Source organism: Leishmania donovani, chromosome 26, assembly GCF_000227135.1.
Source record: "Leishmania donovani BPK282A1 complete genome, chromosome 26".
Lineage (NCBI taxonomy): Eukaryota > Euglenozoa > Kinetoplastea > Trypanosomatida > Trypanosomatidae > Leishmania > Leishmania donovani.
In genome coordinates, this window is record NC_018253.1 from 887,584 (window position 1) to 910,851 (window position 23,268).

At 59.1% G+C, this 23,268-nt stretch overlaps 9 protein-coding genes across 10 annotated transcripts; all 9 read left to right on the forward strand.

The window, feature by feature from the left end:
- Positions 1-160: 160 nt before the first annotated feature.
- LDBPK_262290 (nitrilase, putative) lies at positions 161-1,000 on the forward strand (the record flags this gene model as incomplete). The annotated part of the gene is made up of 1 exon (XM_003861766.1): positions 161-1,000. One exon carries the CDS (start codon positions 161-163, stop codon positions 998-1,000), a length of 840 nt encoding a protein of 279 aa, XP_003861814.1.
- A 521-nt stretch (positions 1,001-1,521) lies between these two features.
- Positions 1,522-2,739, forward strand: LDBPK_262300 (hypothetical protein, conserved; the record flags this gene model as incomplete). Its single annotated transcript, XM_003861767.1, has 1 exon — positions 1,522-2,739. One exon carries the CDS (start codon positions 1,522-1,524, stop codon positions 2,737-2,739), a length of 1,218 nt encoding a protein of 405 aa, XP_003861815.1.
- Positions 2,740-3,491: 752 nt separating this feature from the next.
- On the forward strand, positions 3,492-7,217 carry LDBPK_262310 (hypothetical protein, conserved; the record flags this gene model as incomplete). Its single annotated transcript, XM_003861768.1, has 1 exon — positions 3,492-7,217. The coding sequence occupies one exon, from the start codon at positions 3,492-3,494 to the stop codon at positions 7,215-7,217; it is 3,726 nt and encodes a 1,241-aa protein (XP_003861816.1).
- Positions 7,218-8,465: 1,248 nt separating this feature from the next.
- Positions 8,466-8,828, forward strand: LDBPK_262320 (hypothetical protein, conserved; the record flags this gene model as incomplete). The annotated part of the gene is made up of 1 exon (XM_003861769.1): positions 8,466-8,828. One exon carries the CDS (start codon positions 8,466-8,468, stop codon positions 8,826-8,828), a length of 363 nt encoding a protein of 120 aa, XP_003861817.1.
- A 1,802-nt stretch (positions 8,829-10,630) lies between these two features.
- Positions 10,631-11,476, forward strand: LDBPK_262330 (hypothetical protein, conserved; the record flags this gene model as incomplete). The annotated part of the gene is made up of 1 exon (XM_003861770.1): positions 10,631-11,476. One exon carries the CDS (start codon positions 10,631-10,633, stop codon positions 11,474-11,476), a length of 846 nt encoding a protein of 281 aa, XP_003861818.1.
- Positions 11,477-12,535: 1,059 nt separating this feature from the next.
- LDBPK_262340 (hypothetical protein, conserved) lies at positions 12,536-14,755 on the forward strand (the record flags this gene model as incomplete). Its single annotated transcript, XM_003861771.1, has 1 exon — positions 12,536-14,755. One exon carries the CDS (start codon positions 12,536-12,538, stop codon positions 14,753-14,755), a length of 2,220 nt encoding a protein of 739 aa, XP_003861819.1.
- A 1,237-nt stretch (positions 14,756-15,992) lies between these two features.
- Positions 15,993-16,376, forward strand: LDBPK_262350 (60S ribosomal protein L35, putative; the record flags this gene model as incomplete). Of its 2 annotated transcripts, none has more annotated exons than XM_024473471.1 (1): positions 15,993-16,376. In XM_024473471.1, the coding sequence occupies one exon, from the start codon at positions 15,993-15,995 to the stop codon at positions 16,374-16,376; it is 384 nt and encodes a 127-aa protein (XP_024329242.1). Both variants share the same exon structure in this region, with proteins under 2 accessions (XP_024329242.1, XP_003861820.1).
- A 1,198-nt stretch (positions 16,377-17,574) lies between these two features.
- LDBPK_262370 (hypothetical protein, conserved) lies at positions 17,575-20,160 on the forward strand (the record flags this gene model as incomplete). Its single annotated transcript, XM_003861774.1, has 1 exon — positions 17,575-20,160. The coding sequence occupies one exon, from the start codon at positions 17,575-17,577 to the stop codon at positions 20,158-20,160; it is 2,586 nt and encodes an 861-aa protein (XP_003861822.1).
- Positions 20,161-21,219: 1,059 nt separating this feature from the next.
- On the forward strand, positions 21,220-23,268 carry LDBPK_262380 (sec1 family transport protein, putative; the record flags this gene model as incomplete). Its single annotated transcript, XM_003861775.1, has 1 exon — positions 21,220-23,268. One exon carries the CDS (start codon positions 21,220-21,222, stop codon positions 23,266-23,268), a length of 2,049 nt encoding a protein of 682 aa, XP_003861823.1.

A 23,268-nucleotide genomic window follows, 5' to 3' on the forward strand; every position in this document is an offset into this window, starting at 1 on the left:
GGGGCTGCCAAAGACCAAGGACGGCGCCCCCCCCCCCAAAACATCCCCCCTGACACCCCCATGGACCCTCCCCCCTTCTCCTCCAAATTCTCAGTTTTCACCGAAGCAACAATTACAACTTCCAAAAAACACTACCATCAACGCTTTTTTCTTGCCCAAAATGGCGTCTGTTCTGCCCGTGACTCTTTGCCAAATGGCTGTCACGCGTGAAAAGGCAGCCAATATCAAAAAGGCTGTCACGATGATCACTGAAGCTGCGAAGCGGGGCAGCAAGTTGGCTGTCTTACCCGAGTGCTTCAACTGCCCGTATGGCACCAAGTATTTCGACGAGTACTCTGAGGCCCTTGCGCCAGGCAATGAAACATTTGATGCGATATCCCAGTGCGCCAAGGAAAACAGCATCTGGATCGTTGCAGGTAGCATTCCCGAAAAGTCAGCTGATGGAAAACTATTCAATTCGAGCATGACGTTTGGATCGGATGGTGCGCTGAAACACGTGCACCGCAAGGTGCATCTGTTCCGCATCAACACGGATACCGTCCGCTTCGACGAGGGCGAAGTGCTCAGTGCTGGAAATGATGCCACTGCCATTTCGCTGGACGAGCACACAAAGTTTGGTGTTGCTATTTGCTTCGATATCAGATACCCCTTCCTGGCGTGGAAATACACTGAACAAGGAACCTCCTTTATTGTGTACCCCGGTGCCTTTAACATGGTGACCGGCCCGATGCACTGGCAGCTGGCAGCGCGCGCTCGCGCTGTGGACAATCAGCAGTATGTTTTCTTGTGTTCCCCTGCCCGCGATACCTCCGCGGAGTACGTGGCATGGGGGCACTCCATGGTGGTAGATCCCTTTGGGAATGTTCTCTCGGAGCTGGATGAGAAGGAGGGGTTTGTTGATTGGAAGGTAGACCTCAGTGTCATTCAAGATACGCGCAACCGAGTTCCCATCCTGAAAGGCGTGCGTGATGACCTCTATACCCTGCATTGGAAGAAGTAGTCGCTACATATTTTTGCTGTTTTCCATTGCTTAATTGTAGTATAAGGTGCTCCTCTCAGTACTCTTGTATCGTCTCTTTTTCTTTTCTCCTTGCACTTAATTGTGTATCCCTTACACGCATTCTTATGTGTGCGATCGATTCGCACTAAAAAAAAACTGAAAAAGATGGACCCTTCGTATTTGAATTAGTGAGATGCAAAACAACAAAAAGAGAATCTAGCGTGCAGAGTGAGTGAGCACCGTAAGGCTTATCCACAGTCTACACGCACAGTCAGGGTAAAATTGAGTATTCATGCCTTCTTTCTGTACGTCACTTGCACATCTTTGAGTGAGGAGCGCTAAAGTGAAGGTTGAAAGTCGATTTCGGCATGTAGGCGTTTGCCCTGGTCTAAACGATCCTCCTTTCGCTTCCAGTTTTGGTTGACCGACCCACCCTTTTCTATACACACACATGCATTCTTGCGCTTCTGCAGCGCTCCAACAGCTTTCTTGGATGCATGTGAAAAATAAAGCCGCTAGTCATGCTTCGATGCGCACAGCACTTGGCGCTTTCGTGCGCGTTATCCACTCGCCGAAGCACGCACACATTGAACATATTAGACTCCGCCGTTGTGAATCACCCACAGTCCGGCCAACAGTTGGTGCAGCCCGCTGAGGTTATCAAGGAAACAGTGCACCAGAGCAAAGACGAAGATACGCTGAAAAATTGCAGCGTCGACCCAGAGGATGTGAATGTGATGAACAAGAGGGATATTGAGTGTATTGAGCTGCGCAAGCTCCAGTACATGCACTCGCAGCACGGGCCATTTATCGGTTCGCAGACAAAGGACAGCACACCAGATCAAGTAAGCTTCCGCAAGCGTAGACACATCGTTCGAGTTCCTCAACCGGAGGTGGAGTACCGTCCGAACGAAACATCGTTTAGGCGCCTCCCAAAAAACTACATTATCCCCAATGAGTTCGAGCTTCGCGTACTATATCCGATGTCGACAAGCCTAAAGATCGTCGAAGGAAAAGCTGACTGCGTCGATCACAGTGCATTCAGCATTGACGAAGATCCATCGCCCATCGCGTACAGTATGATAGCGCCGCCAGATTGGAAGCCGGATGTGGAGCACCCATACATGGTTGTGCTCCCCGATCACCGCGGTATTCCGCGTGACTTTGAGGATGTGTGCGCCAACTTTTTCGAGCGCCCCACTCATTACGAATTGATGGCGCAGCAAAGGTGGGTTATTCTGTCCCCCGTTGTGAACCTTCGACATAATATGCATGTTCCTGTGGAGGGGGTGGTGGCGAGATTCTGCGATTGGGTGAAGGACAACTTCCGCGTCGAAAATGGGAAGGTGCATCTTTTCGGCAAAGGCAACGGTGGCTATGTTGCATTGCGAACCGTGCTGGAGCACAAAGACGTAGCCCTTAGTGTCACCGCCATTCTAGGCCGCAGCGGCTCACCTTTTAGGCCACTCGATCGAGCACAAGATAAGGTGAAGAGCTATAATGGTGTTCACAGTCTTGTGTATGTGCCTGGGCTGCTGAGGAAGCAAGACTGGTACTACAAGTTCAAGTTCATGCTGGACATGGCACGGGTGCGCCCACCTCTTAGGAATATTCATTTTGCTGATGTACGGGACCATCAAGTGTACTACGCCATTAATCCACAGGAGTTTTGGAACTATATGCAGTATTTTCGCAAGTACAACATACGGATGATTACAGAGAGTGGCTATTCCATTTAGCGTCTACAGACTATACACCAAGCGAGCGAGAGTTTTTTTTTGGGAAACATCATCTTTTATCGTTTTTTTTTTTTCACCGTTGCATGTGTGTCGAGGCCGAGAGTTTATGATGCGGGAATCATGGTTTTTTTTTGGATGTACTGCATTACCTTAGCGCAACGTGTTCTCCACGTTTTTTGCAGTGTTTGCCACCTTTTTTCAGCTTTTCAATGCTTGCAAACAGACACCGAAAACAAAATAGTAAATATATACGGGACCACTACGCATCTCTTATTCTTCGGATCGCGGTACACATGGGAGTGTGGTCCAGCTTCTCCCTCACAGGCACCGCTGCGTTAGTTGGGTGGCCGGCAGCTTTCAAGCAACACGCGACTCTTCTGATCTCATTCCAACTGCTTCACCAACTGCTGTGGCCTTTCAATCCGTGAGGATCTTTTCTTTCGTCATCTTCCCTCACGCTTGGACTTTGACGCGCGTGCGAGATGTTCTGGCGTGCGTGTACGCACCCTCATTATTCCTTTCCTGATCATTTTATTATCATTCACTGAGCAGCCGCTGCTATAGAGATCTTCGCAGGTGAAGAAGGCAACAAGAACAAGCACGCTGCTTGTTCCTTCTCCCATTTTTTTTTCGTGCTGCTTGTCGGTTATCACGTGCACTTGATCAGGCAGCAATATCGCGAAGGCTGAGAGAAGCCCACCAACGTCTGAGAGAAGACGCAAACACATAGACTGTACACTGTTCATAGAACCATGATGGGCTACGAGGGTCGCTGCGTCCTTCTGGACGACGCCGACGAATGGGTGAATATTCCATTTGTGGTACGCGAGTTTATGAAACAGCTCAATGACGAAGCGCAAGCATCCCGTGCCGTCGTGGAGATGCTACGTCAAGAGCAGAAAGAGACAAATCTGCTACTCCGTCGAGTGATGCAAAAGCAGGCGGATCTGGAAATTGACAACGCACGTAACATAATGTCACTGAATCACCACGCTTCAAGAGTTGCCCACGACTCCACAGAGAAGCGGCACACAGAGCAGATTCACTCTCTTCGGAAAAAGGCAGAAAAACTTGACGAAAAGATGCAGCATCTTTCTGCACATGTTGAAGAGCTATCGAAGTCAGCCCTCTTCTCCATCAGTACCGGCAGCGCCTTTGATGAGTTGAAAGGACTTGTCACTTGTCTGACCACTAAGGCGGAGACAACGGAGAGACTACTCAAAGATCACGTCGACGCTTGTACAGTGGGCCGGAGATCCACTGAATCACTGGTTGACTCAGCGGCGTTGGCGGCTGTCACAGACGTGCAGAAAACGCTCAAGAGTGAGCTGGACGTCTACAGTACACAGCAAAGAAGCTTGGAGAAGAGCATCGGGCTTCTCCGAGAAGCTTCCAGTTCTCAAAAGGAGGAAAGTAGCAGAATTCGCGGCATGTGCGAGGAGTTATCGCAGATTGTTGAGGCGGATCAAAAGGCGAGCAGAGAACGTTTCACATCGTGCTTTAATACGGTGGAGAAGCTCGAGTGTTTGTGCGTCGCGCAGCACGCCGAGCTGGAGTTGCGTATGAAGCGAGCAGAGGATACCTGTCTTGGGAGCGAGTCCAGATCACGAGAGGAAGCGAAATCTCTCTATGCTGAGCTTCGAGGTCTTGTCAAGGAGGACCAGGCTGAAACGCGGCAGCGCTATCACGAATTGGCAGAGGAGTTGCGCACGGTAAAGGAACAGCAGCGGCGCCTGACGGAGCAGCTGGCAACTGCAAACCACGAGGCGGAGGCTCTCACGCAGCGTGCCGTGAAGCAGATGAAAGACATTTCTGTGCGTCTTGATAGTGTGGAAACGGAGGTGGAGCAGCTTGGTTCCACCTTGGTGGCTCGCCGCGACCATCAGGAGCAGCGACAGACGCAGGACGCGCTTGAAGCAATCAGGACCTCGTTAGCAGACACCGTGGCGACCTTTCAGGCACAGGTGCAGCAGCTCGCCACTTCCGTCAAGACTATGCGGGCGGAGCAAATGGAAGATAATGATTGGCTGCATAACGAGCTGGGCCGCATCGGCACAATGGTGGGCTACGCATCACAGCAGCGCGAAAAGCAGGAGCGGCAAGTGACATCCTTGTGCGAAATTGTGCATAATCTCTCGGTCGCTGTGGAGGGGCTTCAGAAGGGGTGCGGCGTCACTGTGGTACCCCCTCCAGCGCCCGCTGCTTCACCAGCGCAGGCGAACACACCAGAGAGCTGCACAAGCATTGAGATTCCAGCGGCGTGGGAAACATGGCGGTCGACCTTTGTGAAAGATGTGGAGGAGAGGATCACGGCGGCGGTATCACCGAACTCACAGCCGCACGCGTCGCCGCCTGTACTTGAGCGCGTGTCTCAGCAGCTGAACGAGCTGACTGCGAAGGTAGACGGCGGCGCCAAGTATACACAGGCCATCGTGTCGCAGCAGATGGATCAGATGCGGAGCACAGTGAGAGATGAGGTGACGCATCAGCTGCAGTCGCACGCAGCATTGCGCGAAGTGACGCCAGCGTTGGTAGAGGTGGAGGCTGTGAAGCGCCGCGTGGCGGGGATCGAGCTAGGCCTGCAGACGCTGTCAACACGCGCCGACCGATGGTGCACGGACACTGAAGCCGGAAGCCTTTCCCCCACGAACCCCGTGCTTCAGCGTGTTCTCCTGGTCGAGGAGGCGATAGACGGCTTCAAGCGTCGGCTACTGGAGCTCGGCGAGCACGTGATGAGTGTTGACCAGCGGAGCAGCCAACTTGCCTGCGGGGCCCATGAGATGGAAGCACAACTGCACGACCAGCAGCGCATGACGCTCAAGCTGGGCACTGATCTGACGGCGGCGCTGGAGGGCCTGCTGCACACGGAGCAGTCTCTTTCCCGTCACCAAAACTCGACAACACTGCAGCTGTCGGAGGTGCACACGCAGCTGGAAAAGTGGAAGCGTGATGCCGCAGCGGCACCAACTGCAGCTGCGCCGTCTGTCGAGTCACCATCGAGTGTGCAAAATGGCGCTGCTGCTGCTTTTGGAATGAACGCCGATGTCTCTCGCAGGAGCCTGAGCGCCAGTGTTGCCCGATTGACGGAAACGGTAGATCACCTTTCCGCGCAGGTGACTCGAATGGAGACAGAGACACTACAAGCGCTGCACGCCGATCTTGAAGCAGTGCGAGGCGAGTGTGCTGCTGCTACTGAGCGGCAAAGCAGGAGGGACGGCGTGTCTTCGCCCGCTTGCGACGCGCTACACAGAGAGGCGGTGCGCGCCGCCTACGAAGAGCTCCATCGCCGCCTTGACGCTGAGGAGTCGTCACGCCGTGAGGCGGCGGCGGCGGCGCTCTGCACAGTGGAGGAACGGCTGCTCGCCATTGAGAGAGATGTTTCGGAGCTACTCTCCTCTCCTCCTAACAGAGGGTCCCCACCAGCCGGTGACGCAGACTCGGCTGCCACCGCGGCAGCCGTGAAACACTGCGTTGATGAGCTGGCGCGGTGCCATGAGCGACTCGACGTAGTCCAGCAGCAGCTTAATAGCAATGCGTGCCGCTGCTCCAGTGGTGTTCCGCGCGTCCGTGAAGTGGAGAGAGATGCTCACCACCAGGATGTGCATCGGCTGCAGCAGCAGCTGGGGCGGTTGCAGGAGGACATGCACGCTTTTGTGACGTCTCAGCTGCGCACAGAGATGCGTGAGGCAGAGCCGGCCTTGGTTGAGGCTGCCGCGACCGCTGCCGTCCTCCGTTGCCAGGACGTGCTGAAGGCTGCTGCTGAATCCAGCGCCACTGCGGTAGATGCACACGCCAACACAGAGAGCTTAGCGGCGCTGCAATCTGCCGTGGAGGAGGTGCAGCACACCCTCGAAGAGCGCATCTCGACTCTGCTCGAGGGCTACGACCGCGTCGAGAGCATGGAGAAGTCACTTCGTGCTACTGCTGACGACCTCAGCGCACTGGAGAAGGCGCAGTCGGAGCTGCGCAGCGAGCTGGAAAGGGCCCAATCGGCACACCAGGCGCACCAGCGAGACTTCTCGCTCCAACTCGAGACTATCGTGAGCGGCATGGAGACAAAGATCGACGAACTGCGCGCTAACGTGAAGGGGTCGGCCGTCGTAGCAACGACCGAATCGTTCGAGGCGGGCGACCGCGCACAGAAGCCCTCCGACGATACTAAAGCGGCCTGGGTAGCGGAGGTGGTCGACTCGATGCACGCCACCTACTACCCACGGGCACTTCTCGAGGAGCGATTGGAGAACATATGGTCCTCGATGATTGGCCTCCTCGCACGCAAGGAGGATGTCAGCGCTGTGCACGACAAGCTCAACGGCCTTCATCAGCTCATTCAGGAGGAGATGCAGATCGAAGTGCAGCGGCTCGAGGAGGAGCTGGCGAATCAGCTGGCAGAGAAGGTGAGCTTGGCGAACTTGCAAGACATATTGGAGCACCACATCGCTGGCTCAGACGCCGACTCCGACCATGCCGTCATGTGAGCAGGATGCGAACGAGGATGCATTCAGTGCGTGCATAAGAGAGAAGGGGTGACAGCTGTATGGACTGAGAGACAAAGTCCTGTGCACATGAGCGGACCTGCAGGCGCCTTGTCGGCGTTATTGCGCCTTGCCTCTTCCTCTTCCTCTCTCAGCGTCTGCGTGTGTGTGTGTGGTGGTCGCCCTTGAGATTTGACATGTGCCTGCTTACCCCCTCTCCCTTTCCCTCTCCCTCTCCCATGAGTAGTACAGAGGCGCATTTTTGTTTTGTATGCCGGCATGTGCTCGTGGAGTTGAGGGGCGGCCGACGCACGCCAGGACACGGCCGCTACCACCGCGGTCGAATTGCTTGTGCTGCGTGTCTCTTCCTTCTCCTTTACTCTCGCTGCCATGGTCGTGATTCGATTTCGTTTCTGCGTGTGTGCTGGCTGCCCACTGTACATCGTTTGCCAGCTACTGCTCACCTACCGCCTCGTTCTACTACTGCGAGTGCTGCCGTTGCCTCTGCCTGCGCCATCAAGATAAAACATTACTGCGCTGTGTGTCGGTCTCTTTCTCTCGTCCTCCTCGGGGTGCAGAGAGGGAGAAGACGAGGTGGCGAGAAGGGCCGCCGTTGAGCTTGCTCCATCGGACGCCGCTCCCTCTCCCCTTCTCCGCCGACCCTTTTTTTTGCCACAGTGATCTTGTCCATCGATGAGGGAGGGGGCGGGGACAATGAGACGCACTGAGGGATGCAGACCACTGGTAAGGTGGCACTCCTGGCTTTCACTGATCGCATGACGCTCCCGTCCTGTGCCAGTGCATTCGCGTCTGTGTGCGTCTTCACAGAGCTGCGACGCCGTCTCCCGTCTCTCCCTCCTTTCCTTCTCTCCGAATGGCACAACCATGCATCGCACGCGGTGTGGTGGCCGCGTGCATGAATGCCCCTCTCCCTCCTTTCCAAAAGGCCTGTCTCCTTTTTACTGTTGTTCCTCCGCTTTTACGTGGGCGGTCCTCATGCAGCTGCGTGGATCATTCAAGCCCCCCCACCTCCCCGGACCACCATCAACTTGTCTTGGCACGTGTGTGTGTGTGTGGGTGCCTGCGTGCTGGAGGGTTTCAGCAGACATCATCAACGGCGACTACCTCACCTACGCATTTACCTAACCCCCTCTCAGTCCTTCCCACTCCACTGCGTCACGAGCCAGTGTGGGTGAGCCATCCGTACAAGCCGCCACCCCTCTTTTTTTTCTTACGGCAGTGATAGAGACGATGCTTGGACGCCGTGTTTTTGGCAGCACGGCCATCCCGCGCTGCATGTACACGCGGCTGCACATCAGCTCGCCGGCGCAGGCGGCTCGCATGCTACCCGTGCTTGTGCCGCTGACGCCGTCACTGTCGAATTCTATCGGCGGTATGATGAACGCTGTCGCGCAGGGCTCGCTAGAGTCGATGCCAACGTTAGAAGTTGGAGAGCAGGACCCTGCGTCGCTCAAGGCCCTTCTGGAGAGTATTTCTCCGCTGCAGCTGGGGGTTTCACGATTGTTCGAATTATGGGGCATTTTCCGTGTAAACGTGATGGTAAACACGATATTGGGAAGGTCAGCTGCGATGCTTCACTGCTGCTGCTGCTGATGGTGCCACGATGTGTATCTGTGCTTGAGAAGAACGCAGCAACAACAAAGGACAGCACTCGACGCGCGCGCTTATGTAGGTGCGACTACGCGAGGTGTCAGTGGGCTGATCGGCTATGGACGCAGCCGCTCTCTCTTCGTTTCTTCGGGTTTCGCTATATGTTAAACGCATTGTCTTTCTGACGTCTCTATCTTTCTCTCGTTCCGTTTTGCATCCCTCTGCATCCACCTGTCTGTCCCGTCCTGTCCCGTCCCGGTCCCGCCCCCTTTCTCTCCTTCTTCGCCCCTCCTGCGCTCTCTCTGTCGATTCGGGGCTCGCTAACGCACGCCTCCGTGTGATGTACCTTATCAAGCGTTGCGAGGTGCGTCGGTGCCTGCTGCGACACAAGAGGGAGAGAGACGGAGACGAGAGGGAGGCCCGCTCCGCTCCAGCGGATCTCCTGACTGACGGCGTACGAGTTAATGCGCGCGTGTGTGTGCGCGCTGCATCAGGAGGGAGGAAGACTAGAGGAATCGTAGTCAAGAGAGAGAAGGGGGTGGGTGGTCGTGGCAGATGGCAGGGTGTACGCGACTGAGAGTGGAGTTGACGTGAATGAGGTCACAGATTCATCTTTCCTTTTATCTTTTTTTTTTGTTCTGTCTTTGTGTTGTGCTCTTTTCTGTGTTGGGTTCTTAGTTGATGCTGCCCGTGTGTTTGCGTTCATGTGTGTGCGTGTATCTGTCTGCCTTGGTCATTCAACTAACTCTGCCGTGCTTCTTTCGTGTGTATGTATGTGTGTGTGTGGTTCTCGCCTCTACTGAGGGTAACTGTCCGCCTCCTTTTTTGAGCTGAAGCAATAACCTCAGAAGAGAGAAGCGCGATGGATGACAACAACAGCCGGGATGGGTGGGAGAGGAAGAGGAGGTCCGAAATGTGCTCTGACCCTGCCTACATGAAGAGATGCTAAGCGTTCCTTGGAAGTCTCTTTTCGAAGGCTTTGCTAGTGTGCTTGGCAGAGAACTACAGGGCTTCAGAAGAGGAGGGTGGAGGGTGGAGTGAGCTGCATCAGCCGCGGCGGCCTTCCCTCACCTTTTTTCACATTTTTCTTACTGTAAGCCCTGCACCCCTCACGCTTCTTCCCTTCCTCCATCTCCACGGCGCCGTGTGCACCTGTGCCTGTTCCAAGCGAACAACTGACGGAATTGGGAAGTGCATGTGCGCTTGTGTGTGCATGTGCACAACCCGCGCATGTACCTCTCTGTATGCCGACTCTCTATCATCCTTCCTCGTCACATTCTTCGTCTTTGTTGTTGTCTTCTCCATCACCGCTCCCCCTCCCTCCTCTCACTCTCTCGGTTTCCGCCGTGGTAGCGTGGTCGCCATACTGCTACTCGTCCTGCTGCTGCTGCTATCCTTGGTGGCCGAGGTGCAGGGTGATCCCAAAGCCTAGAGAGCACACACACACACACACATGCACACACCTTCTTCCCTCTCGCCGCTCCTCGCCCCTCCCCCCGCCCACAACCATTCCGCTTCTTCTGATGCGTTGATGCTCGCGTTTGCTCGTTCCTTGTGTTGTGCAAGCTTTAGAAACAGCCACGCGCCTTCTATATATTATTAGCACCCGTTTCTCTCCCCCCGAATTCAGGGCACCGTGGCGGCGTGCTAGACCGCGCCCAGATAGAGATAGACGCACACGCCGCGCGAGCACCGCAGCACACGGTAGTCTGACACGTGGCATTCCCGTCTCTGCCTTCTCGTCTTTCTTCTCTTCTGCAGGAGGTGCCGCTGCATTCTTTGAAGGCGGGGCAACTGTGAGTCGAATGCCCAACCCACACTGCGGCAACGAAAAGGCGGCGGCCTTTGTCAACTACTACGCCTCCCCGAGCATGGTGAACAGCTCCGTCAATCGGCTCTACTATGGCGGCCTGGAGCGCAAGAAGCGGGCAGAGGCACGTGCGATGGAGGAGGCGTACCCCCCAACCCTGTCAGCTCGCCGCTCCCCCGCGCAGCTGGAGGCGTACCTGAACAACTGCGTGCAAGGCGAGTTGCTGCGCCGACAGCAGCACAGGGCGGCGCTGCAGCAGGAGCTGTACCCGGACGCCGAGGAGACGCCGCGCTTCCTCTCCAGCAAGGAGATGACACATCACATCCACCACGTATACGACGAACCGCTGAAGGTGCGCCGGGCACGGGAGGCAGAGCTGCGCCGCATCTTCGGCACTGACAAGGACGCCGAGAAGGTCAAGAAGGAGACGGTTTACCAGTACCACCGTCTACCAGCGTCCTCTGCGCGCGCGATCACAGAGTCATCACCGAGGTCGGCCCCTTCGGCTTCTGGTAGCAACCGCGGCAACGTGGACGTCGACACAGTTGCCAACTACTGCAAGCAGCTAGAGAAAGGGTGGCGACCGCCGTCGGTGTCGGTCGACCACGACGACAATCGGCGCCTGCTCGTGTCTCAGTACGACTACTACGCCGACCCTCGCAAGTACACGGAATTGACGTTGAGGCCGCGGCCGCTGACGGCGAAGGAGCGGACAGCACTGCGGTCGCGGCTGGAGCTGCTGGCCCGCCCGACTCGCGTGAATCCGCCTGTGGTGCCGAATGAGGAGCAGGACGGCCCGCCGCCGTTCCGTGTGAGCCGCAAGATTCGTTACAACGACTGAAAGAAGCACGTCTTTGCATGTGTGTGTGTGAGTGTTGTGCACCCACTGTGGCGGTCGCTTGCATTCACGTCCTGTGTCGGTGCGTTCTCTCTTTATGTGTGCGTGTCTCTGCCGAGCGAACACGGAGGAGTAAAGACTCACGAGAACCGAAGACAACGCTAAATGAAGGAGGAGCAAGGAAGGAACGTGAGCGGATGCGGCGAAGAGGCCCAGTGAACTGAGCGGTACGGCGCGGTGAGGCAGAGAAGCATTGGAGTCGAGTGGTGACAGGGAGACGACAGGACAACGTAGTGCGAGGCAAGCGCATCCTCGTCTTCCTTCTCTCTTTCTCTCTCCTTCGTTTCTTCGTCCTTGTCACTGAACAATGCAGACGAGATCGGGGCAAGGAGGTGGATGGTGGAGAGGGTGGAGCCCGTCTCCGAGAGGGTTCCCTATTGTGCTTCCTCCCCCTGGTGCTCGTGTCGACTTGACAAAATGGGTAGCCGCAACAGAGGCGTACGCACGTCCCTGTACCCCCTTCCCCCCTCTGCTGTGCTACTCCCCATAGCTTTTCTATTCCCTCCTCTCCCCCACTAACCGAGTCGCTCCTCTTGTCTTCCTGACTTGCCTTTCCCATTATGCGTGCCCTCACGCACACACACACACACACACACGCACGAACGCACACATACGCTCACACCTCCACTACTGCCCACCTCACCACACTCTCTCTTCTCCGGCTGAAGTGAACGGCTCTGAGTGCATCCTCGCGGAAACAACAGCAAGAGGTGCGCGCGTATGTTGTATGTGGCCACGGAAGGCAGTCGGTGGAAATTAAAGCAATACGACGCGCGCGACGTGACTGCAGTTCAAGAAAAGTTGCCCCCCCCCCCCCCCTTCCCCAACAGAGACCAGCGTGGGTCTCGTGGCTTTGTCGTGGTGCGCATGTGAAGAGCAACAGTGGCCACCACCTCACGTGTTTCCTGCCTTCGGCATCTCATACGCACCCAGCGCATTCAACCATTCCATACGCACACGTAAGCACGATCAATCATCTCTCTCTACTTCTGCCTCTCGCGCATGCCATCTCGCGTGACGATCCGCTGCTTGGCGGCCTACACCGGTGATGCCGAGGAGGCCGGCGGCGGACTCGTGCCGCTGTTTGTAGGTCGAGAGGACGGCACAGTGGAGCGCTATGACGACATGAAGGATGCCGAGCTCGGGATTCCGACGGTGTCTTTCTACGCTCATCGCAGGGCGGTCACAGCCATCATAGCTGTCTCAGCCGCTGAGCTGTGCACATGCTCCTTGGACGGCACCGTGAAGTGGTGGACGCTGGAGGAGGTCGAGGACGCTGCGTCGTCGCCGTCCACCGGCAGGTTTAGGGTGCGGGCGACGCTTGTGAAGACGAGCACTTTACCCTTCGCAGTGCGTACCATGATCCAGGATGGCGGCGAAAGCGCTGCAGCCGGCCAACAGCGGCTTTTCCTCGGCGGCGAGAACGGCTCTCTCACGTTGATGGAGGGCGATCGCCGGTCCAGCTGGCCGGCGCACAACGGTGGCGCCCTGACGGCGATTGCAGTGGACTGGAATAACAGCGGCACCGTCCTCACCGGCGGCACAGACGGGCTCATCTACGTGTGGGATATGGAGTCTGGCCGTCCGGTCTGTGAGCTGCGTGGGCACACAGGCGCCATCACTGCACTGTTCGTGGTACCGGTTCCGTCCAGCATCCCGGTGGTGCGGTCGAAGCGCGCCCCTGCCAATCCCGCCTCGTTCGGCTCCTCCAACGCATTGCCGCCAGCATCGGAGAAGAAAGATGTACTTGTCTACGCGGACGCCGAAGACGGCGGCAGTGGCGACGGTGCAAGCTGCCTTGTATCGTGCTCCGAAGACGGCACGTTGAAGGTGTGGCTGCTGCCTGATCTGCAGGAGGCCGCCGCGGAGGCGGACTTGATGGAGAAAGAGCAGCAAGAAGAGCAGCAGCGCAAGGACTCAGAGCGGTCCTCCAGCAAACAGCGTCGTAGCGTCTGCATTGTCTTCCAAGAGCTGGATCCGGCCAGGCTGATGGCCGAGGAGGTGATGGAGGAAACTGTGGGAGTGGCAGCCGCTGCCGAGAGCGACGCCGACGGTGCTGCTGTTGTCGCTGCCGCCACGGATGCCGCTGGAGAAGAGGCGGCTGTCGACGCTGCCAGCTCTCCGACGGCCGCAAGCAGCCCGCCGCAATCTGAGGTCTTCGACGCCAAGCTGCGTTTCCTTCAGCAGCAGGCAAAGGGAACAGCATGGAAGTCTGCCCTGAAGGCGCCGGAGCGCCGCCCCGTCCCGTTCCAGAGCGCCCTCGGCACGGTGGAGTTGCCGCACACTCCCTTATCATGCTCCGGTGCGTCATCTGGCTTGGATGGAGATGAAGGTGGCTCTGCGTCGCTGGTCTTCATCGGCGCGGCGCAGGGCCACGTGTACGGCCTTAAGGACCGCCTGCTTGTGAAGGAGGTATGCCGGCACACTGCACACAACTTCCAGAAAGTGCAGCAGGCGGTGCGCAGTGTGCAGCGGACGCTGAAGGACGGCGTGAAGGTGTACACCAAGGCCGCTGCAGCCACGATGAAAGCGATGGAGGCAAAGGAGCTGAAGGTGGCGGCGAAGGCGCGCCAGGCTCAGCGGGCAAAGGAGAAGGCTGCCAAGCAAAAGGCGGCCGAAGAACGCCGTGCGGCCCGACGCACCGCTGCGGCCGAGGAGCGCTCGGACAACGAAGACTACGACGATGAGGACGAAGCGGAGGAGGAGGCGTCTGAGGAGGAGTCGGACATAGACGAGGAGGCGGAGGAGGAGGAGGCGGAGGAGGAGGAGGCGGAGGAGGAGGAGGCGGAGAGGCCCGGGGACGCCGGCGAGGCCGCAGACGGGGAGGACCATGGTGCCGAGGGTACGGCATTCGCCGCCGCCGCGGAGCCCAGGCCACCTCGTCGACCGGCTTCGTGGAAGAAGCTGACGGAGGAGCAGCGCGCGTCCCTCGAGGCGTTCTTCGCGGCCCAGGAGAAGGAGCGCGATGAGCGCATCACGGCGCTGCAGAAGGCGGTGGAGGCGCACCTGGCGCAATTGCAGCCGCTCGCCAAGACACCGTACCATCGCTCTCGTGACCAGTTCGCGAACCTGCCGTACACCACGACGGGCTGCGTGCGTGGCGGATCGGCAGTTGCGTCGCTAGCGTCGGCCTCTCTGGTGCCGGGATACGACAAGGTCTATGCCACCCAGTCCAACTCCGTCGCTTCCGTTGCCGTGCAGTTTGGTATAAAAAAGCTATGAGGCAGGCGAGGCTGCGGTCTACGCGGCAGCCTCATCGGCGCCGTGGCGGCGTGTTGTCCGCACCCCAGTCCACGATCTCACTCTTTTCTTTAAAGTGTTCGCATTCGCCCCCCCCCCCCACCGTGCCCGGCCCCTTTCACTTGCTGTTGTGGTTGTGGTTTGCACCAGCGATGATGGCGGTGGTGCTGCGGAGGGCACGGCTGGTGTGTGCGCGTGTGTGTGCCTTCGTTCGTCGTGTACATGTATGGGCTTTGCTCCGTTGATGTTTTCCTCCTTTCCCTCGTCTTGATGTACATAGACGCCTACGCGTGGGTGATGATGATGTGTGTGTAAGGGTGCGCGTTGCTGTGGCTTGTCCTCCTCAACTCGCGCAACACACCCACGCACACAGAGGCGCAATCTCTCTCTGTCCTTCTTTGCTGGTGTCTATTAGCGCTCACCGCGCCGCCCCGCGCTGCGCCCTGTTCCAGCACGTTGATGCGCAACTCTTCTCTTTCCTCGCCTTCGCCTGTCCATGTGCGAGCCGCTTGGCTCAAGCGTAGTGAAGGGCACATGAAGTGAAGCAAGCGAAAAGTGAAGGCACGCGAGAGCTGTGGACGCCAGCGAAGCGACCGAGAAAACGAAATCGTTGCCGACAGTAGCACAGCAAGGGGACGCGCACAGCTACGACGCCATCCCCCCATTTCCGCGAAACATGCCTCTGAGTAGGCCTTTGTGTTTTGTGTGCCTCTTTCTGTTTCTCTCTTGCTGTGTGGCGCCTGGGTCAGTGCGTGTAGCCGCTCTTGCCGCCTTCACCGCTAAGGAATGAACTCGTCTCCCTCCCACGGTGCACGCTCTCCCGCCCTGTATCTGTCCGCGCGCATGCGTCTGCGCGTGGTGCAACGATCATGTGGGTGGCTCCATCACTATCCCCATGCGATCTCTCTGTTTTTAGTGTACTGAATGTCTTCTCTTCTCTGCCTCTTTCTCTCTCCTAACGTGCCCCATCTCACCCGCCATTCTCCTCCACCCCCTTCCCCTCTACGGCCCTACCCACCACCCTCTTCTGATACATCACACATCCATACATGTGCGCCAACGTGTGTGCGTGCATCTGTGCCGTCTGCTCGTGCATATATGTGCTTCCCACCACCGCCACTACCTCTTTCTCCTCCCGCGACGTTACAGCAGGGATTTCGCCTCAGCTTCGTTGCTTCTCCGCTCGCTTCACTCGGTTCGAGTTACCTCACCCGGAGCCATGTCCCACCACATGAAGATTAAGGATCTGCGCGAGAAGAGCAAGGATGATCTTCTCAAGACGCTGACGGAGTACAAGAAGGAGCTGTCGCAGCTGCGCGTGGTGCAGCAGACGGGCGGCGCCGAGACCCGCCTGGGCCGCATCCGCCCGATCCGCAAGAGCATTGCTCGCATTCTGACCGTGCTGAACCAGAACGAGCGCAGCAACCTGAAGATGTTCTACGCGGACCGAAAGCTGCGCTGCAAGACGCCGAAGGTGCTGCGCGCGAAGCTGACGCACCGCCGCCGCCTAGCGCTGAAGGAGAACGAGAAGAACCGGAAGACGTCGCGCCAGATGCGCCAGGCACACAAGTTCCCCAAGCGCGTGTACGCCGTCAAGATCTAGGATTACTGGGCCAAGTGAGAGAAGCCATGGTTGCAGCGGAAAGATGGAGAGCTCCCGCCTCTCCGCGACGGTGCTGAAGAACGCTGGCTTATGATGAGCAAAAAACGATCAGCGCGGTGCACAGAATGAAGTGCGGTAAAGATGAAGAGACAAGAGGAAGCCATGGCCCTGGAGGTAAGGGGCAGGGAGTGGGTGGCGGCAGTTGGCTGATGCTCAGACGCACAGATGCCGCTGCCTCTGTCCATCTCCTCTTTCTCCCCTCCGTGTGCACCTATTCTCTTACCCGCCACTGCAAAGCAGGCGTGGTGACTTTCTCTCCGCCTCGGCAGAGTGCGGCCTGCACATGGGGGTGTCTCTCACACACGCCCGGCCGCGCCATCGCCCTCCTGCGGGCGTTCCTCTTTGCGGCTCGTCCACGGCGCCTTCGTTCCTTGGTTACAGCGCTTCCTTCGTTTTATTTTTTTGTTTCGCTTCTCATTTCTGCGTCGTGTCGACTCCACTACCAGACATCCCAAACCTGAAACAGAAAAAAGAAACGAAGGCACGTGAAGCGAGCCGACATCGTCATTAGCGATCATCACAGAGAGAGAGTTGAGGATAAGAGTGACGGTGTGGCTGTATCCTCCCTCTCTCTGTGTGTATGCCACGCAGCACTCTTCGGCAACACAGGCCCCCGCTTGTTTCACAACCTCGGGATCGACAATGGGAAGCCTGCAAGATCAGTGCCCCTCGCGCTGATTACGTGCTACTCTTCTCCGAGCTGCGTGGCCGGCTGTGCGGGCACACGCCATTGCAAACCACGGTTGATCCCCTCTTTCTGGCCTCTCCCGCTGCCACCTCGAGTTTCTGCCATGCCGTCTGCTCTTCTACTCTTCGTCTTTTCACGCACGGCACGCACTTGTGGTATGCCTGCCCCTTGTGGGCTCTCTGCTTGGCGCCGCCTTAGGCTTTGGGCGCATTCCTCGCACACTGAGTGGGCAGCCTGCGCCGGCGCCACAAGTACGCCGCCCCCTCTTCCCTCCTTCGGTGGCATCTGTGACAGTGCGGAGGGGCCGTAGGGGAGAGGCAGGGGCAGGTGGTACCGCCCTACGCGGAAAAGGACGAGCACACACACACACACACACACACACACGCATCCACGGAGTGCTCCTTTCCTCGCGTTTCTTATCTTCCTCTCTCGCCTGTTCTCCGTGCAGACATGCCGCACCCCAAGGAGAACGACAGCGATGTTCCGGCCTCGGTGGAGGTGCCGTTCCCGACTTCCCTTTTCTCGCGCAGCGCCGGCAGCAGCACTGCACAGCATGCCAAGGCTGTTGCTGAGACACTATCGCCGGTGCCGAGTGCGTTGGGAAACGGAACTGCTGCCCGCCAGCACGGCGCTGTCGCTGAGGAGGTTCACATGCGCAGCGCATCGCCGACCCTTCTGCAGTCGGGCATAGACGCGCTGCCGGCCCTGCGCGCCACAGAGACGCGACTGCGGCAAGCGCAGGAGACAGAGCTGAGCGTGCTGTTCCGTTTGCGACTCCTTACGGAGGCCTTAGTCGGCGCCGCGCGCCTGTCTAACGCGCTAGCTGTCGCAGGCGCGGCAACGGCGGCGGCACACGGGAGCGGCGGCGCTGAGGACGTCAGTGCGCTGCCCAGCGAGGGTACATTTCGAGCTGCACTGCCGGCCGTGATCGCTCGCCCCTTAACCACTGGGACTGACGAGGCGACGCGCATACCAGCGGAGGCGCGCGTCTCGATGCAGTGCGTTGATATGCCGGCAGCAGGCCTCTCCGCAGCGGCGAGAGGGCAGTACGCGGCTCTGCGCCGCGCTCTTGCACGGCACTTTTGTGAGCCGGAGGACGGGGACGTGGGCGGCACGGGTGATGCCGCCGCCAGCAGCGCGCGCACTCCAAGCACTGCGACACCGGAAAACCCTCAGACCATTGGGCAGTACGAGGCGACTCCTTCCGTGCTCGGCTCGCGGACCACTGAAGTCGTCGACACCAGCAGCACAGACGCGCCAAGTACCCACGGCGTTGTCGAAGACGGGGCAGGCGCTTTCAATAACCCAGATACTCGACATCGTAGCGCAGTCGAGGCGCAGCGGCGCACGCGTTTCTTCAGCGAGCTGCGGTACTGCCCGCCGTCCCCACCGCAGCGATCAGTGAGCCCACGCAGGCATCACGCCTCGACTGCTTCTTGTGATCCGGAAATGTCGACGGCAGCAATGAACATGGACAGCCGCAGCGCATCGCGGGGCAGACGAGTACCCCACTCGCCGCCATCATCTCATGTGCGTGGATTGGCGGATAGGCTTGTAGACACAAAGAGGGGCGGGGGCGCCGTGGCGCCGACGTTGGCGCTGCCAAAGCCTTCGCCGGCCTATGTGGAAGACTCATGCGCGGAGCCCGCCGCGAAAGGAGAGCGGGACGAAGTGAGGAAGGAGGCGGAGGGCGGCCACCGTCGTGAAGAGCCAAATGAGGCTGCGCTAGCGTCACACACGCCAGCAGTATCACCAAGTTTTGCGACGGCGCTGACATGCGGACCCTCACCAAATGCGGTGAAGGTTGAGCCTTGCAGCCCTTTGTCTCCATGCATTTCTCCGCTTTCAGCTCACCGAACCTCCGCGGTTACCGCGTGGGAGAGCAGCGCGGTCGCTGCTCCCGATGGACAGCTCTCTCAGAACACCCCCACACCGCCGACGTTGAAGTCGTCGCCGCACCGACTCTCTCAGCCACTTAGCGCCACCCCTACCTCGACCTTTGGCGACGCGGACGAGGAGGGGATGTACTTTCCCATGCCTCCGCCCGCCAAGACGCATCGCCGTGTTGAAGTCGATGCCGAGCTTTCATCCCGCTTCCCTGCCATGGGCAACGGTGGTAGCGCTTCTACAGGGGCCGATGCGGCTTCCGTTTTCTCCACAATGTCGAGTTCAACTGCCTCAGCGCCGTCCCTTCGTCGTCGTCTAGCCTTTGACGGTGGCCATGACGAGCCGGATGCCGAGTCAGCAAGAGCGCCCCACTCGGAGAAGCGCGGAAGGGCGGCGATTTCGTCGTCGATGCACATGAGGGACAGAAGCCGTAAGGAAGCACCACAAACGGTGAGCGCCGCGCGCGTTATGCCACTGTCACCGACGCCGACGTGCGTGGTGACTGCCACAGACATACTTGCCACCATCACTGCCCTTCCACGCCCATCGTCATCGTCGTCGTCGCTCCTTTCAAAGCGGGCCACTGCGCGGCGCGCACATCGTGGCGGCAAGGAGAGCAGTGCGACGCGTAAGGTGAATGCGTCGCCTGCAGAAGGTCAGCCGACGCATCGTGGCGTGTACAAACGGAGACGGGGGAGGGGTGGCGAGTGGGGACTTGTCGGCATGAGTGATGAGGTCCTTGCGGCGGTGCCGTTGGCGGGTTTGCCATCTCTTGGCATGGATGTGTCGTTGAGCGCTGCCGCTGGGTTGGGCCGACCGGTGTGCGAAGAAACTGCCAATGACCGACATCGGAGATCGAGGACGGCACGCCGCACCGAGAGTGACGGCCATCAACGCACAATGTTCGAGGAGGAGCACGTTCCCTGTGGCTACGCGCGAACCCGTGAGCAACGGATCGAGGGCGTCGTGCGGGCAGAGCAGGTGCTCAGCGCTGTGCGTGCAGCGTGTAGCCCACTGCCGACTGCATCCTCACAGACCCCTCCGCGATGCCTCGGGGCCGACACCGAGTGTGATGGCGCGCTGCTGTCCCCCTCGCCGCCTCTCTCGCAGAACACACCACGCCAGTTCTGGGACATTAGCTTCCCTTGACAGCCGAGGGCGGCGAAAGACGAGTCGACAAGCGTCGGCGAGACCGAGACGATGGCAGAGCAAGTGCGTCTCCCCCCTTTTCCGCATGCGCGTACAAGCAGGTGTAACGCGAAGTAAAAAAAAACGGAGCGCCTGCTCACTGCGCGACACGCGCTGCTGCTGCTGCTGCTGTTTCGGCTGTGCACGCCTGCTTTCCCGCTCTTCCCTTCCCCTTTCTCGTAGCCATCACCCCTTTTTTTCCTCGAGCGAATAGAATTAGCAGAAAGAGGCTGCAGACGTGCGCGCTGCCACCGCCGGCAGGAGTTTTAGCTACGCCGGTTGGGCCTGACATTCACCGAGCCTGTGGAGCTTCTTCTGCGCGGCTTGAGTGGTGGTGATGTGTGTGTGTGTGTGTGTGGGGATGCCTTCAGCCTGTGCGCCATTGCCTTCTCCCTTTCTGCACCTCCTCCGCCACTGTGCAAGTCTGCACGGAAATCCCGGTTGCGCCGCCACCGCTCCCTGTCTCTCACGTGTGTGCTCCGTTGCACATTGTTGCGCGTTGCATTCCTCTCATCTGTGCTGCCGTATGCGTCTCTCGATCCTTCACTTGCCCGCAAAGCACGCCAACACTCACCACGGTGCCACGGCCACGACGACGGCAACACACACACGCAGGAGGGACAAAAAGGAAATCATCGCTGTGCCGGGCACATTGCACCCCCCCCCCCTCCCCCCTCGGTGCTCCGGTGGCGGTGGCGGGGCACACGCGTGCTTTCGGCGTGTTTTATCGCCTCTATCTTCTCTCTACACTTGAGCGTGTGCGTGCGCCCGCTGGTAGGTCGAACAGCAGTGCTCGCCGCCATCTGCCCTGCACCCCCCTACAACTCCTAACCCTGCGACCGCCATCAGCATCATTGAGAGCTCTGCCATCCCCGGTCCCGCACCTCGTTCAATTTCGCATTATCTCACGCTCGCTCCCCTCCTGTCCTTATCGCGCGCGGTCGTCGCCTTTGCTCCTCGAACTTTGGTTTTCTAGTCCGCACTCACTGACCGGCAATGTTCACCACATCCAGCTCTCTCATGGGCGGTGCCGGCGGCCCGTCGGCTCGCCCACCCGGCGGCGTCTTCGCCGGCACACCCGGCGCGGTTGCAGCGCGGCTGACACCGAGCCAGTACTGGCTTCGTCAGCGCCAGGAGGCTGTGTTGGCGGAAATGATCAGGATGGCCGTGCCGCTGGACGCGCAGGGCAATATGGTGGCGGAGCCGTACTCGACCGCTGCCGCCGCTTCTGCTGAGCCGGTCATCACAACGTGGCGTCTTCTCATCTTCGACGACTGGGGCCGCGACATCATTGCGCCGCTCCTAAAGGTCGGCCAACTGCGCGAACTTGGCGTCACCCTGTACCTGCACATCGCCACGGAGCGTGATCCGGTGCCGGGGGCCCCGGCCATCTACTTTTGCGCGCCGACAGAGGAGAACATCACCCGCATCGCGAAGGACTGCGCGCAGAGCCTGTATGAGTGGGTCTACCTCAACTTCACAACGCAGATCCCGCGACCGCAGCTGGAGTTGCTGGCGCAGCAGCTCAGCGCCTCGCCACTAGAGTCGATTCGGCACATCCACGTGTACGACCGCACGTTGAGCTACGTGGCCTTGGAGGACGACCTCTTCTCCCTCATGCTGAACAACTCCTTCCCGCTGCTTAACAAGACAAACGCCAAGGACGAAGAAATAGAGACACACCTCAATCAGGTCGTTCTGGGCATCTCACACGTGTGTCTGTCACTGCAGGTGCTGCCCATCCTGGTGCACTCCCGCTCCGGCGCTGCGGCGGAGGTCGCTCGACGGCTCTCTGTGCGGCTGAACGACGCGCTGAACGACCGGCAGCTGACACCGGCGCCCTCCTCGGTGCTGGGGCGGCCGCTGCTTCTTCTCGTCGATCGCTCCAGCGACCTCGCAACGGCGCTGCACCACCCCTTCACGTACCGCGGCCTTCTCGTCGAGATCGGCGGCATGAAGCTGAACAAGTGCACCATCACCACTCCAGACGGGAAGGACGAGGTACTCGAGGTGGATCCTGACAAGGACGAGGTCTACCGCGAGAACGCCAACCTCGAGTTCGGCACTGTCGGCGGCAACATCGAAGCCGCGCTGCGCCGCTACAAGGAGGAGTACGCCGCGCTGGCACAAGAGGCACCCGGCGGTGCCGGTGGCATGATGGGCGACGGCGGCGACGGCAACGACATGTCGAAGCTGCTGGCGAACGCGCCAGCGCTGGCGGAGCGGAAGCGCTGCCTCGATGCCCACACAAAGCTTGCCTTCAGTATCCTCAGCAAGATTCGCTTGAGGCACCTGGACCACTACCACGGTGTGGAGCTGGCCGTACTGCAACAGGAGGGGCTCGACGAGCAGGAGTTTCACAACCTGCTGACCAACAGCCTCGGCACCACAGAGGACAGACAGCGGCTGTACCTCATCGCATACCTGATGTGCGCCAAAGAAGAGGAGGCACGCTACGTGCAGAGCCACGAGGGCGCCGTCAGCGAAGGGGCCGCCGGCTTCCCGGCTCTTGCGTATTTGAAGCACCTGCGGAACTGGTCCCTGGCGACGCAGAGCCCCAGCGCGGCGCAGCCGAACCCCAGTCAGGGCTTTGGCTGGGGTTTTGCGCAGCAGATCGCCAAGAACATTGCGAGCTCGCTGGGGAGCAAGACAGAGACGATGCTGCCGCTCACGAAGCTGGTGGACGCACTCATGCAGGACGGACCTGGCGGCGCGCCAGGTTCGGCGAGCAGCGGTGGTGCAAGCGGTGTGGGCGGCTCGTACAACAGCCCGACGAGCGCACTTCCTGGTGGCAGCAGCGGCGCATCCGGTAGCCTGCGCGGCAAGCTGCTTGAAACCGTCGAAGCGTACGACCCTCGCACGAAGAAGCCGGTGGACCTGCGCGAAGCGGTCTTCTCGCAAGCGATCGTGTTTGCCCTCGGTGGTGGCAGCGTGGCGGAGTACGACAACTTGAAGGCATGGGAGGCGAGCAAGCCGCGCAAGTCGGTGATGTATGGCTGTACATCGGTGATCTCTGGCGAGGACATGCTCCGGCAGTTAACCATCTTGGGTGCATCGCAGAACCCGTAA